Genomic DNA, 15810 nt, shown 5'->3' on the forward strand with positions numbered 1-15810 from the left:
ACTTTTATGACAAATATAAGCTCTTACATCATTAGTGATAAGGCAATAGGCAATAAGTTAAATATATAGCGTGTTTCCTTAACAGAGATTAATCACATCAAAATATGCCAGTGGGTTTTTATGTTTGCTTAGACTGGAAAATGATTTACATAGTTCTTAACTATTCTCGCCTTCAGGTCCCCTTATGACGTAATAAATTAACCAGGTGCTCTCTAAGGAATATTCTTAAGTCTTTTGACATACCCATTTTCAACCTGGAGGACAAAGACAAATTCAAATAAATGTTGAAAAGAAAGGTAGTTTCTTGAACCCAATTGCCCTCATTTGTTCTCTCTCTCTCTAGTTATTTTTAGAAAACTTGAGAGTAAGATGTAAAAGCATGTTAAGGAGAAAGTTAACATGGGTTGCCATTTATTAAGACTAAAAACATGATCAGTGTCCTCTTTCTGATGTCTGGATCTAAAAAATATGTTACACTTCCCCTAGTTAATCATTTAAAGAGCATTTGAGCATGTGTATTTATAGTCATACATTACAATGGATAACCAATTTTGATTTAATATTTACTGAATTATATGCATTTAATACTGTCATGTCCCAGATCATAAGCTCACTAAAAAAGATGAAGTACACAATTGAAAAGCATTTGTTTTACTCAGTGAAACAAAAGGACTCGACCTATATTACTGAGCACAAATATTCTTTATTAAAGATATTTAAAACCATTTATGTCCATTGCAAAATTTGTAAATGGCAAAATCACTAGTTTGCTAATTTTTTATTAGTACATTTTCACTCTTTTTGTCAGTACTAACAGAAAAAAAAGCAATTCTCTTGGTATTTGGTATAATTTTATGTATTTTTAGTGATCTTCTCCCTATTTTGGTTTATTTTAAAATTCAGGGATATTATATGTCAGAAACTGTCATAGCCAAAAAATCAAATAATAGTCAGAGGTGATCTCCAAAACTAGGGATCTATATTAGCTTATTTCAGGTGGCAAATAAATCAGATCTTACTAATGATGTTTAAGCATAGCAATATTCGTTTAGACAGATTGACATATAAAGTGCCTATAATCGAATCAATCACATAACTCATATGACTACTCATTCATATTCTTCTGCTACTCAGAAGTCACTTATCCCAAACCATGCCAGTGAATTTATGTGCTCAGTCAACCTGGAAAGTGATTTCCATAGTTCTTAACCAACCTGTCAGGTATTGGGGATGAAAATCATATCATAATGCCATAGAAGCACTGACTAGAATTAAATCAGAAATCATTTGCCCTTGAGTAACATGCCAGTTTGCAACCAACCTTAATTATTCACAGACTCTTCTCTCAGTGAGTGCTCTAGGTGACACTTCACCCAACTTTTAAAAATATCTCAAAGAGGCTTGGAAATTTCTATTTTGCTAGAGAGAGCTATTTGGCTTAATTAAATATTTATCAACTCTAACTTCCATAGAAAGAATTTGCTGGATGCTTTTCTTTGCAACTTCTCAGACAAGTATTTACTGCTTCTGTAAACTATTTCACTTAACTGAATTTACAATGGATTGTTCCCACCATTTGGAATGTGCTAGTTTTGCATAATCTATTTGTTAAGTGGTTGTTTCCAGTATCGCTTGTGGTATCTGTGGAGCTTGTTGTACAGCCTTTTATATATCAAGTTTGTAAAACAGTTGAATGATCTGCTCTTTGAAATTTTATTTTTTAAAAATTTTCTTATGAATACAATATTATAGAACTGAGAAACATATTTATTTGGTTATCTAATTTTTCTTTTGTTGTATTTAATTACATCACTCTGGTTAAAATAAAACAATCTTTGTGAAAAGACAAGGCAACTTCTTTGCATTTATTTGATTAGATGTTGCAGTACCTCAAAAGGTTTGCCATTTATATGAAGATGATTTTAAGTAATTATAACAGGTATCTCTATTTCCAAAAATTATTTATTCCACAGGAAGGAAAAACATCCTTCTCAGTGTGTAAATGGCACTGATTTATGTAGCCAAGTTGGAATCATTCTCCTTAAGCAATGCATGCTCAAGGCACAGAACTAGGTGCTGTAAGCAGATTTAAAGAAATCCAAATACAGGAGGGGAACGCCTGGCTGGTTCAGATGGAGGAGCATGCAACTCTTGATCTCGGGGTTGTAAGTTCAAGCCTGATGATGGGTGTAGAAATTACTTAAATAAATACAGAAATCTTAAATAAAACATAAATCCAAATACAGATTACATAATGATTGATTTGGCCAAACAAATAGGGCTAATATTTTTGAATGTATAACAAGTACACGTGAGAAAAATTGATATCAAAGATCCTGTTAGGGCTTATGCCCCATGACTTGAGAAAATTGAATTCCATAAACTAACTGAAGATATTGACTGTTTTGAGCACTGCGCTATGCCCCAGGGAGAAGTTACTCACATGCACTGTGACATAAAATTAATATAGTAAGTCTGATCAATAGTTTATAGAAATGTCTATAAAACAGCTAGTCAATGTGACCACACAAATATAGTAGTAAAGTGCTTGAGTGGTCAGGCAATACCTATCTTATTGATAAGAATTCGGTGCTTTAGCTGAGCTGTGATTATAAAATGTCTAAGAAAAGTGGTGGAACAGAAGTCATTTTTGCAGCAGTGAAGTTATGAATAGGAGGGAGCTAACAAACCATTGAAATGAAAGCAGTGGTTCCTAACCTAGAAACCAAGTGCTTAAGTGGTCTATGAACTCTCTGAAATAGTCTACAAACATATTTGCACATATGCACTCGTGTGTTTTTCTGGGATGATGGCCCCATAGCTTTCATTAGAATTTCAAAAAAGGTCCTTGAAGCTCTCCCCCATGCTACACACATACATACAAAGAACTGTGGCAGGGTAATGACCCCTAAGGAACAGGAAGGGCTTAATTTCTCTACAGAAACAAAGCACTAATATTATAAACATGCCTATAGAAATACCAGGAATTTAATATTTTTCATTGTACCTAAATAAGTTCAGTGACTTCTTTTCATTGAACATGATTATAAGAAAACATGCAAGAGCTTAAGAAACCATATTTATTTTTTTGGTACAACCAGAGATGTTACCTCAAACCTTGAAAATAAATAATCTTATCAATAAAACTTATGAATGGCAGGATATTAAAATTCCTTCTTTGCTTTCACATAGAAGAGCTCAAAAATTAATGGGTTTGGGATACAGTACAGTTTAACAAAAATCCAGGCTGCCTACGAAAATCAGCAAGTGATGTACGGAAATTGTTGCATGGGGCAGAGCACATTCTTGCTGCTCCCAAGAGGACACATTGATGGGAATTTTAAGCACCAATTCTATTGACTGCAGTGAGGTTTCTTCAGAACTAGTCTGCTAATCCTCTGTATAGCTGAAATGATAATCTGAGAACAACATCTAAATGAAAAATGAAAATAACTACTACAACTGAGGTAAACCAAACAGTTGTTTTTGTTTATTGGCACAGTGGCCCATGATAGATCACATACGTATAGCACACTAAAGTTCAAGATCCTGGGAATGGGATTATAAATTTATTTAAAGGGAGGGTTTTAGGTTTTCTGAATTTTTTTGTATCCGATGATTCTGCTGTCTCCTCTCCAAGAAAAAAGAAAGGATTTATTGAATAGCACCATTGTTTTAAATCTGTCAAATAAGACTTATGTAATAACTTTGAAGGTAATGCATTGTTGTCTTTTGCCTCAGCTTCGGTGGTTTCCCCTCCAAGCCCCTTTGCCAGGCATTGTTTATGCAGACAGCCACACAGCACTAAGCTTTTCACTGATCAGGCCCTTTGATAAATGCTCGTTGACCAGCCTGCATGGTGCAGGAGGCTGGCTCACAAAAACCAGGAGGCCCAGGAGGTCCCGGGGGGCCGGGTACACCAGGAATTCCTGCCACCCCAGGGGGGCCTCGCTCGCCATCCCGGCCATTCCTCCCATAGCTGGCAGGACCTGGTTCACCTGAAACACACAAATGATTGCACATGTAAACAGGAGAGCCCCAATGGCTGCAAACTAACAGATGGCACTGGACCCCCTCCCCTAGCCAGCAGTGTGCACCTAGGAGCTTAATAAGTGCTTTTGGAAATGATGAAGACATGATGTCATGTTAAAATTCTTTCACTGAACTTGGGTTTCTTAGAAATTAAAAGAGGAAGGAGACCTCAGCATCTCTAACCCACGTTTCCAAAGTTCAGTAGAGCTGAATTACCCAGTATGGTAGCATCTAGCCACATAGGTCTATTGAGTGCTGAAATGTGACTAAGTCAAACTGGGATGAACTGTAAGTGTAAAACACACCTGGACGCTTTGAAAACTCAGTGTAAAACTTTAATATGTTTAATTAATAATGTTGACTGTTATTACATGACATGATATATTTTGCAATGATAATATTTTGGACACAATTGGCTAAATAAACTGTATTATTAAAATTAATCTCACCTGATTCTTATGACTTTGTTAATGTGGCGACTAGAAGATTTAAAATTATGTACACAACTCTCATTGTGGCTCACATTATATTTTTCCAGTGGCATCATCCCTAATAAGTGATCAATCTCTAGACAGTGAGTAGAAGTATATAGGTCAGGGGTTAGAACAGGATCTAGAGGCAGAAAGATAGCCTTAAGTTCTTGCTCTGCCATTTGTGAATGGGGTGACATTAGCAAGTCACTAACCTCTTAGTTTCTTCATCTACAAGACAGGTTGATGCTTCCTTAAAACTAAATTCCAATGCCTGAAAGCATCTGATACATAGGGGCTATTATTATGTTCATGAGGATATCACTGATGTCTTTTAGAAGCATGTGCAGGGCACCTACAAAGTTCCCAGATGTTTTCCCATCAGGGGCTAACCCCTACATGAACTTTATCATGGCCTAAGTTCCTCAGGAGCATTTTTTCCCTTTGTCACATTCAAAGGTTGTTTGATCACCCCGTGTGGCATGTTCTCTGAGGCATGGCACCCAATACAGAGGGGAGTTTCTGCTGAATGTTTACCCACCCCATCACATCAGCAGTGCTCTCATACTCTTAGCACAAAGGTGGTGGTAAGAAATCTGCGTAAGACAAATTGTATACACCTGATGATATAGTTCTATAGAGCTCCTCTTACCTCAGCCATTCAGCCAAGAGGGTGAGCATGTTCAATTACACATTTGCTTAGGTTAAGGCAGTTTCCTTCTTTCTCAGTGGTTTTAGTTCTCTTTTTCTATTTTAGTGGTCTTATTAATATATGTCTTGTATTGGTCTTATTATAGTGGTCTGGTCTTATTAAGTGTTCTTATTACATATATCTCACATACTTTTAGAAAGAAAGTAGATATCTTATTTTACATATAAGATCTCATTCTTCCTGTGATATTTACAATTAGATCTACACAAAGCAAAATTATAGGACAACACTTTTTATTTTTTTAGATTTTTTTAAGTAATCTTTACAAACAATGTAGGGCCCGAACTTACAACCCTGAAATCAATAGTCATACACTCAACCAACTGAGCCATCCAGGTGCCCCAGGACAAAACATTAAGAGAATAATTATCTTTGATTCTATCCATCTCCAGGCTGTAGATAAACAGAGATGTAAGTAATTTCCCTTAATTTATCCCATAAGCTTCCATTCGACTATATTCAGTTGTAATGAAGCAGATGATTACATTTCCCTCTAAAGACAAGGCCCCTGAGAACATTTTTCTCTAATCAACAGCACCTATAAATACGGCTTTAGCAGGGTCTGTTCAGGTCTCATGACACAGGTTGCTGTTCAACATTTTCTTTTAAGCTTTAAAAGGCCAGACAGACGTGCATAAAAAGGGTAATTCTCATACGCCTTATCATGGAGACATACCAGGTCGGCCTTAACAAAATCAAATCAAGATTAAGAGGAGAAAATGCCCAGAGGAGAGGTCACAAACCAAAAGACCACAGGAGGAGCAAAACAGGTAATACAGATCAGGTGGGCAAACATGGGATCGCCCAAAATGAGCCAACCCCTGTTTTTGTAAACAGTCCTGTTAGAACAGGGCCATAGTCATCTGTTTTGTATTGCCTCTGGCTGCTCTTACACTACCAAGGGCAGAGCTGTAGGGCTGCCACAGAGACCACATGGCCCACAAATCCCAAAAATCTGGCCCTTTACAAAAAAAGTTTGCTGACCTTTAAGGTAGTAAAGAAATGGTCCTAGATTAAGAAACACCCTGGTGGGGCGCCTTGGTGGCTCAGTCCTTGGTTTCTGCTCGGTTCATGATCTCACGGTTCGTGGGTTCAAGCCCCGCATGGGCTCTGAGCTGTCAGTGTGGAGCCTGCTTGAGATTCTCTCTCTCTGCCCCTCCCACACACTCTCTCTCTCTCTCAAAATAAATAAACTAAAAAAACAAAAACAAAAAAACAACACCCTGCTGTCTTTAGGAGAAGACATAACACAAATGTAATGAAAACTGGTGACCGCTATTCCACATCAGTTTTAGGGAGGAAACAGGGAGGACTGCGGCCTGTTGTGAATGGCAGAACGGTGCCCCCCCGGCAGTTTGCTCCAGCCAACAGCTGCCCTAAGGGAAGGTGGGCCAGCAGAACCTCTGATCATTGTCAAGGGAAGCTAGAGGCTGAGTTTTTTAATAAACACCTCTCAATTTCTAAATATTAGCAACTAATCCAAATTTTTAACATTTGTAGAGCCAGACTCCTGCCTAAAATCTTAAATTTAAGGGGATTTATTCTCTACCATTCAACCATATTAGAAAGCAGAAGGAAAGCTTTTTTTAGATTTTCATATTATACTTCCCCATTTCTACACATCGCAGGAGAGGCTTTTTCACTTGCTGCATTTATTCCAGATTCCTGCTAATCCTTTGAAAAAGAGTTGATAAGGCCATCCTGTGTATCCTTGATTTATTTTATGTAAAGCACATCCAGTCCAATTCTCCCTTGGGCAAATACAGCAATTTACCCGTTGAGGCTTTGGATGTCATCTTCGTCATTCTGACCATCATCACCATCAACACTTACACAACGCTCCCGCTTTACCATGGCCCGGAACTGTGCTCGTGATTGATCCCATTTTCCTCTGCGTGAAGTGAGAGTTAAGAAGGCATGGGGCGCCTGGGTGGCTCAGTCGGACTTCGACTAAGGTCCGGTCATGATCTCACAGCTCGTGAGTTCAAGCCCCACTTAGGGCTTTGTGCTGACAGCTCAGAGCCTGGAGCCTACATTCTGTGTCTCCCTCTCTTTCTGCCCCTCCCTCACACTCTGTCTCTCTGTCTCTCTCTCTTTTAAAAATAAACATTAAAAAAAATTTTTAAGGCTAAATACCTGTCCATCATCACACAGCTACAGGGCGTCAGAACTAGAAGCAAGGGCCCTTAACCACTACTCAATCTAAGAGTATTTCCATACCTATTGAGCCGCTAATGCTGCGTGTGCGTGCATGCATAATAGTGCGCGTGCGTGCGCACGTGCCTGCGTGTGTGGTTTGGTGTTTAATGAGCCTGAATTAACCGGGAAGTAAAAGCGGCACCGCAACCAAGAGTTAGTATTGATTCTTCTGGAGCTCTATCAAAAGAAACTAAAGATATTTTTTCTGAGGTTTTGTCCTGTAAAACTGGCCAGAGGAAAAAAATCAGGCTTCACAAATCATCAGTTTCTGGTGAGTCCTGACGCTGGGTATTTACTCTCCAAGGTTCTTGGTGTTGTTTAGGAGCCTAATTTTGGGGTGATACAATGTCACAGTCCAAATCATTCAAGAAGTCTAGCAGCTACATTAGCGAATATCTATAAACTACCCTTCAGCTCCTCAGAAAACAGATATGAAGTGTTCTCATTCTGCTTTGTCTGCCTCATGGGTGTGTTAGCTGCACTAACTGGCTAATGATTACATAGTTTTCTGAAATTTCAAGGACCTATAAAAATGTTACTGCCAAACATTTCGTTATTTTTAAAAATGAATGTCATTCTCTGTGCGAACACTAGAGGGTAGCCATGTTACATTGATGGAGGCCAGTCCCTGCTGGAACATTCTGAAGGATCTACTGCAGGCTGCAAAGTGAAAGTGACTGTGTATAAAGACCTTTAGGAAGGGGGGTGGGGGTGGGGGTGGGGGGAACCCTGCAAGTAATTTTCAGCATTAATTTGGTGATTTATCCACGGGTTATGTAAAATGTGTGTTCCAGGGACTTTCTTACATATCCACCTTACGCTGAGCTTGCATTTGTGGTGTTTGACAAACCATGTATGTTTAAGGAATTGGCATAAAACGGTTTATTTATAGAAGATCCCCATAGCCAGATAAAACAGCTGCAGTAATGGAAATAGGATAAATGGCTACTGCTAAACAAGCCTAAACCGAGTGTGCCCTTGGTTTGGAGTTTTGGGTTGTTTTTTTTTTTCCACTCAGTGTTCACAAGCAAAGCTCACCTATGTGCAGCTTTACGTAAGAAACCTGAATAGCCCAGTTGCCTAGTGTGACCTAGTGTGCCTAGGTAGAAGCCAGCTCTACCCTCCTCTCCTCATCCAAAAAGGGAAAGCATCGCAGCTCACAAGCCACATTCCTGGTGGTCACATACATATGATTCCTTATTTAACTTGTTTCTTTTCCTCATGAGTTTGAATGCACAGAAGAGATCAGGACCTAATATTAACTATTTTCCCTTAAAACCCCCAGAGCGTCGAGGAATTGGTCCCAAGTGGGCAAGTTTGGTGGCAGCAGGCATAGAGAGTTACTCTTTTTTTTTTTTTTTTTTTTTTTTAAATTTTTTTTTAACGTTTATTTATTTTTGAGACAGAGAGAGACAGAGCATGAATGGGAGAGGGTCAGAGAGAGAGAGGGAGACACAGAATCGGAAACAGGCTCCAGGCTCTGGGCGGTCAGCACAGAGCCCGACGCGGGGCTCAAACTCACGGACCGCGAGATCGTGACCTGGCTGAAGTCGGACGCCCAACCGACTGCGCCACCCAGGCGCCCCCATAGAGAGTTACTCTTAATGAGACAACCCAATCAAGCAATACCACAAAGGCCTCTGGTAAGAAACTGAAGGTGGGCATGGGGGTTGGGGGGCATCTAAAGTCCCAGGGATCTCTAATCACCGCTCTGTGAGAGAGGCAGAAAAGAAATCAAGACACTATGTGGTTATGAAACATGGCGAAGTTATATGGCTAGTGTGGCAAAGGCAAGCTAATCCCATTACTAGGCAGCCAGTGCATCATTTTGTCCAGTACATGAACCTGGACATAGAAGGTATGAATATTTGCCTCTGTGACTTATTAGCTGACAGACCTTTGTCAGAGCAGGTGACCTCTGTAAGTCTGCATTTCCTCAAATAGAAACAGAGGAATAACAAAATAATGACAGCTAAATTTGCAAAATGCTTGCCATATGCCAGCCGCTGTTGTGTTTCACGTGTAGTAACATGTACACAGAACCTCCTGAGTAACTCTATAGGGTAGATGTGGTTCTCAGCCTTGGGATGCAGCAGAGAACTGAAGCACTAAGAGGCAGAGTCGCTAAAAATAAGTGAAAGAGCAGTGCATACACCTGGGCGTTTGGCTCCAGAGCCCACCCTTCTTAAATACCTGTTCTGCCTACCTCTGGCTGGGAGAAACAAACTGGATGATTTATAGGTACTTTTTAAAGAACCGAGCACCACAGCCAACATGATAGCATGATGGTTACAATAATGACCTATGGTCCATATCAGGCCCCCATATCAGGCCCCCCAAAGGGCCATGTAATAATCAGTGCCAAACAGATACGGAGAGGAGAAAAGAACTAAAACTGTCCATAAAGCATAAAGGAATTCTGATTACTGATAGATAATTAATGTATTAGTTGTATTTTTTCAAATATATCACATATGTTTGCACCAGGAAGAATGATCAAGTGAACGTTTTCCACTCAGGAGGATTTAAGTCCCCAATCCAACAATAGGGATAACCAAGAAGGTTGCAGGATATCCTGTTCTACAGGCTCTTTCTTTTAGGCTCCAGACAAGTCCCTGCACAGAGTCCTACTGGAAGTTCCTCCAGACCTCCACATACTAGTAATAGTCCTGTTACTATTATGTTTGTGAGAGACCAGAAACCACGTTCCTAATCACATTCCAGGCTCTGCCAGGGAAGTTAAAGGTCCCAGCCTCTCAGTGGACAGTGAACAAGTGCAATAATTTACTGTGAACCAGTACTTTCATTTATGATTTGGAGTCAAATTCACCCAAGGTCAGAAAACTAGTAAGTGACAGAGTCAAGATTTGAACCCAGGATGTCTAAATCGTGGAGCTCCAAACAGGAGCTCCTACTCAGAAGCTCCAAGTACTAGCTTTAGGGGAAAAATGACCCTAAAAGCTCTTGTTCAGGGACTAATGGATTCAAGAAATTGTTAGCTAAGTATATTCATAGTGTAGACAAGAGAGTGTGAGCTGACCTAAAAACCAAAGCAGCCAGCTGGTGCCTCAGTGACTGGGGCAAACATAAACCCTTCGTGCCTGTGTGCTAGAGCACTTGGAAAACTGCATGCTTTTGAAAGGTAGCCTCAGCTTTTAAAAAATAATCTGAAACCCAGATTTTTCACTAAATAATGTCATATATCCTCTTAATAGAAATGTAACAAAGGCATATACAAAGAAAGACCAGATTTCAGAATGGTACCAGGAAGGAAGGGGCAAGGACTGGCAAAAGGCAGAGGAAAGGGAAAAGGACAGGTTTAGGAGTCTTAAAATAGTGAGCCCACGGAATTTTTTAACAAATTATATTTAAGTTTTAAACCCAAGAACAGCTATAACCAATTAATTTTTTTCACAAGGAGGACAAGATGAGGACCAGTCAGCGGTCAGTGCTGCCAGTGGTGAGCCTGTCCTGCCTTAACCAACCTGCCCACACACCAATGTCTGATGTACTAAAAAGCAAATCACGGAAGCCCCTTTCTGGTAGAGCAGTGGCCCCGGAGCCATTTACATTTACGTGTAAATCCTCGCAGTCAGATTCAGCAGCTCTGGGTGGGGTGCTGCATGTGGGCAGAAACGTGTCCCCTCATGACAGCCTGGGACACTATACATACAGAGCTGGTTTTCCCTCAATCTTCCCATTTTAAACTTAAAACATGGCTTATCAGGGGCGCCTGGGTGGCGCAGTCGGTTAAGCGTCCGACTTCAGCCAGGTCACGATCTCGCGGCCCGTGAGTTCGAGCCCCGCGTCGGGCTCTGGGCTGGTGGCTCAGAGCCTGGAGCCTGTTTCCGATTCTGTGTCTCCCTCTCTCTCTGCCCCTCCCCCGTTCATGCTCTGTCTCTCTCTGTCCCAAAAATAAATAAACGTTGAAAAAAAAAATTTAAAAAAAAAAACAACATGGCTTATCAACAGATTTTTTGGAAGTAAGAGTCACCAGAAATGATAATATATTTCTGATAAAGGAAAATCTTGCCAAGGGTGCAAGTTGCTGGTCCAAGAACCGTTATGTGGTTTGTCAACAAAATGGGAGGAGAAACTGAAGCAATCCTGTAATATATAGATAATTAAGTACATTGTAATGATATTTTTATCATCTCTAAACTACCTATTGCTGCCACTGATAAAGGAGGAAAGCACTCAGAAAATTCCATTTCCCTTTCCTCTTGTAAACATCCATCAATGAATACAGGCTTTATCATACACTAAAATCTTCTTCTCTTGGTCTCCTGTAGCTTCAACCAGATTTTCTTTCCTTTTCCAATCACGAAAATTTATCAATTTGTGAAAGCATCTTGACAGACTCATGAATCGCAGGGTTAGTAAAGCAGTGAGCTATCTCCAAATGTATTCATATTTAAAAAAAAATTTTTTTTTAATGAGAAAGCAATTCCCAGGAGCAACGAAATGAGTAATGAGAAAGCAGTGATGTTTTTGGCTGCAATTAGAACCATGATTGAATATGGAAGCCTCTGTCAGAATTAGAAAATCAGCGTTTCTTTTTCTAAATTTCTCTAAACCAAGTTTTCCAAATCCACCGAAGGAGTGTGGGCCACCTTTTCTGCACAGCCTCTCACCCTGCCTCTCCTCAGCTCCAGGGTCCAGCGCTGGGGGCCTTCCTTAGCCACTGCCTCAGCAGCTATGAGTTTGCTGGGAGGCTCCAGGTCACTCATGCTCTCAAACCCAACTGACTTCCCCTGCTATGCTGCTTCTGTGGTTGGGCTTCTAAGTCATTTCCCAGTGGATGAGTGTGTGGCAGCCTGGACTGTGGGGACAGAGTAGCCAGTGTGCAAAGAGAGAACAGACGCCCAGTGAGAGATTCCAGGCTCTTCACACAGAGGTGACTTTGTTACCTCAGCCAGCACAGCTGTGATATGTGGCTTGTGCATGGCTCTTTGTGACTAGAGGAGTTGGAATGTTCAGGTTTATTTTTTTTGGATATGGATTTCTGGAGGGTCTGGATGTTTGAAACAGGAGCTTTTAAAAGAAAATTTCAGTTACTCCCTGTGCAACATGAATAGTTTGAAAACTTAAAAACTTTTTTGTTGCTCTTTTTGGTTAAAAAATAAACAAAACTATCAACTAGGCTAAAAATGGATAGGACCTCATTCATTCAGAATTTTCTAATAAGTGCACTGTGGCTGGACCTTGACACAATTTTTTTAAAAAAACATCTGTTCAAGAAATTAATATTTTAAGCCCTGACATATGTTTTCTCATGAGGAACACAGGCATGATTTATAGATCATTTAACTCTTCATTAAAGTTGGTCTTGAAAAATCTGTGCTGGCCATTATTGAGAATTACATGATATGCTTAAGTAATCAAAGAGCAATTCTTTAAAATATTTTCCAATTCAGACTGCCCACTTGCTACCAATTCCTCAACCTCATGCTGCCATATAACACACTTACCTGGGAGACCCGTAGCTCCGGGCAAGCCCTTAGGACCTCTTCCTGGAGGGCCACGTTCCCCCCTTTCTCCCAAGTCACCTGCATTTCATTAGAGAAATGTTATGTTTCTGTATGTTTATAAAAAGAAAGTTCCATATATTTAAACTTTAAGCAAACCCAAAATTGAGAGTTTTGTTGCCACAAAACTAGGTTGTAGTAAGTATGTAGCAAGGCAAAAATTGAGTCAATTAATTATATTAAGAGATCCAAGTGGGGGGAAAGCCAATGACCATATTCATAGATGCTGAAAAGACATAGGACAAAATAAAATATGCATTCCTGATACAACATTCAGTAAAATAAGAATCGATGGTTACTTCCCTGACCTGATAAAATATATCTGCCTCAACCCAAAAGCTAGCATCATGCTTACAGAGAAACACGAGAAGCAGCCCCACTACAGACAAAACATTATAGAGATGCGTACTTTATCACTATTAATTGTCATTTGCTTTGAGAGTCAAAAATATCCCTATTTTCAGGTGATATAAGTGTACATCTTAAATCCTTGAAAATCAACTCAAAATCTACTACAAACAATGAGAGAATTCAGTAAAATAGCAAAGCACAAAATTAATATATGAGAATTAGTAGTTTTTACATTTACAAACAACCAGAAATAAGAGGTAATGAAAAAAGATCCCATTTAAAACAGCAATTAAATTAATAACTAGGAATACATTTAATCAGAAATATGCAAATCCAACAAAAAATTAACATCTCTAAAGGATACAAAAGGACTGACAACTGTTCTTAGGTGGAATGACATCATCACAAAAAGGTATGAGTTCTCCCTAAGCTGAAGTTTCATCATGATCTCAATAAAAAGATATTTTTAACCAGAAAAGAGGATTCTGAAGTTTGTACAGAAAAACACATAAGCCAGAGTAGCCACAAAACTCCAAAAAGAAAAGCAACATGAAGGGAATTAATCCTACCATATATTATGCCAATTAAAATGGTGTGGTACTGGTACTTGAATAGATAGACCAGTGAAACAGCCCCCAAACAGGCTCCAATACATATAAGAATTTGTTTTGTAATAAATGTGCCATCTTAAGGTTGGAAATAGTCAAACAAGTCAATAAGTGGTCTTGGAAAAAGTGGGTAGCCAACTGGAAAAAAAAATAAAGTCGAATCTGTTCCTCACAACATGATCTAGGATAAGTTACAAATGGATCAAATATTTAAATGTAATTTAAGAACCAGAAGAAAATAAGGAGAATTATTTTATAACCTCAGATTTGAGTTGGCTTTACTGTCATGATTCAGAATATGAAGGGTTCCTAAAAACAATAAAAAAGGTCAACAACAATAAAAAATGATAATATATAAGCAAGGAAGTCATTAAAAGGAAAAAAAATAGCTCTGAAATATATGGAAAATTATCTGACATCACTCTCACAACAAAATAAATGGAAATTAAAAATAACAAGAAAGCTACTTTGAACTATAAGATCAGCAAAAATTCCAAAGTTTAATTAAACATATACTAGCAAGTCTGTGGAAAAATACATTATTACTTGTTGCTAATAAGACTGTGAATTGAGGCAGTTTCTTGGAATATCTATCAATGTTACAAATGGTAGTACCATTTTACCTAGCAATTCCACTTCTAGGAATTTATATTAGAAGTACAGCGGTTATGTTGTATTTGTACAAAAACAAAATACACAGTGATAGTCACTGCAGCCTTGCTATCATGGTAGAAGATTAGAAACTAACTGTCCATGAAATGGTTAAATACACTATGGTACTTCCATAGAATGGCATACTATGCAGCTATGAAGAAGAATCAGGAAGCTCTTTGAAATGATCTCAAGACATAATTGTTCAATGAAAAAAATCAAGGTTCAGATCACTACCAAAGGATAATATGACTTGCCTCTAAAAAGATGTAGGGGAGTATATAATCATATATTGCACCTTATCACTTATAAGGATATGTAGGAAACTAATAAAAGGGATTACCCAATGGGAAGAATAAAGGAAACTAAGCAGATGGGAGACAGGAGTAGGAGAAAAACTCTTCACTAAATATCTTTTAATATATTTTTAAATTCTCAAACAATATAAATTTAGTGTCACCAAAAATAAATTAATGAATTTTCAAAATTTAAAGTGTGCTGTCACAAGTGCCTGCATTTCATTTGTGATTATTATTTATAGGGAAAATGCTTTGGACTGCAACCAACCATGTGTATTTGCAAGACAGTTGATTGAATTTGGGGATTCAGCAGCCAGAAAACCAAGTTTCATTAATTATCCTGGCCCCTGCAGAGAAACCTAGAAACTTGGCCTCATTAACAAAGTGCCCTAATACCTTAGTCAACCGGTCCTAACTGACTTTTCCTGCTCCCCATAGAAGGCATTATTCTACTATATCACTGGTACAGTATTATATTATTATTCTACTACTCGCTCAGAAGAGGCAGTGGCATTTTGCAGTAAATTCTATATATAATCATTTTTCCAAACATTTGTGTCAGCTCAGCTTCATTCAATATTGTGTCCCATTTATAATAATTTAAAAAACAAAAGCATGCATGCCAAAATAGTAAAAAAAAAATCTAATTATGAAGTGAATGTTTAGTCACCATACTTTGATTTTAGCTGTGAATGTCCTTGTATGAGTATTTTTATCATGAATCAACTGTATTTCAAAAACAATTTAAATTTATATAAATACCGTATAGGGATCTAGAGCTCAAGTTTAACTCACATTCACGTAAGCTCTTTTTTTATACTCATCATCAACATGGCCTTACTATATTAGGAAGATATGATAATTAGCATTTTAAAAACTAAGAACTTAAGCGCTCTTGTTAACTTAGCAATTTAAATGTCATATCACTCTAATTCTGGTGGCTTGCAGTGAGAAAAGAGC

General features: G+C 38.6%; 1 protein-coding gene across 1 annotated transcript in view; it reads right to left on the bottom strand.

Moving 5' to 3' along the window:
• Positions 1–3239: 3239 nt before the first annotated feature.
• COL9A1 (collagen type IX alpha 1 chain) overlaps positions 3240–15810 on the bottom strand; it is an 88074-nt gene continuing 75503 nt past the window's right edge. The window contains exons 37-38 of the mRNA XM_047860197.1: positions 12885–12962; positions 3240–3998 (exon numbers count right to left, since the gene is read on the bottom strand). Coding sequence (XP_047716153.1) covers positions 3814–3998; positions 12885–12962 — 263 coding nt within the window. The 3' untranslated portion in view covers positions 3240–3813. The remainder of the gene's footprint in view (positions 3999–12884; positions 12963–15810) is intronic.

This window comes from Prionailurus viverrinus, chromosome B2 (genome assembly GCF_022837055.1).
Source record: "Prionailurus viverrinus isolate Anna chromosome B2, UM_Priviv_1.0, whole genome shotgun sequence".
Taxonomy (NCBI): domain Eukaryota; kingdom Metazoa; phylum Chordata; class Mammalia; order Carnivora; family Felidae; genus Prionailurus; species Prionailurus viverrinus.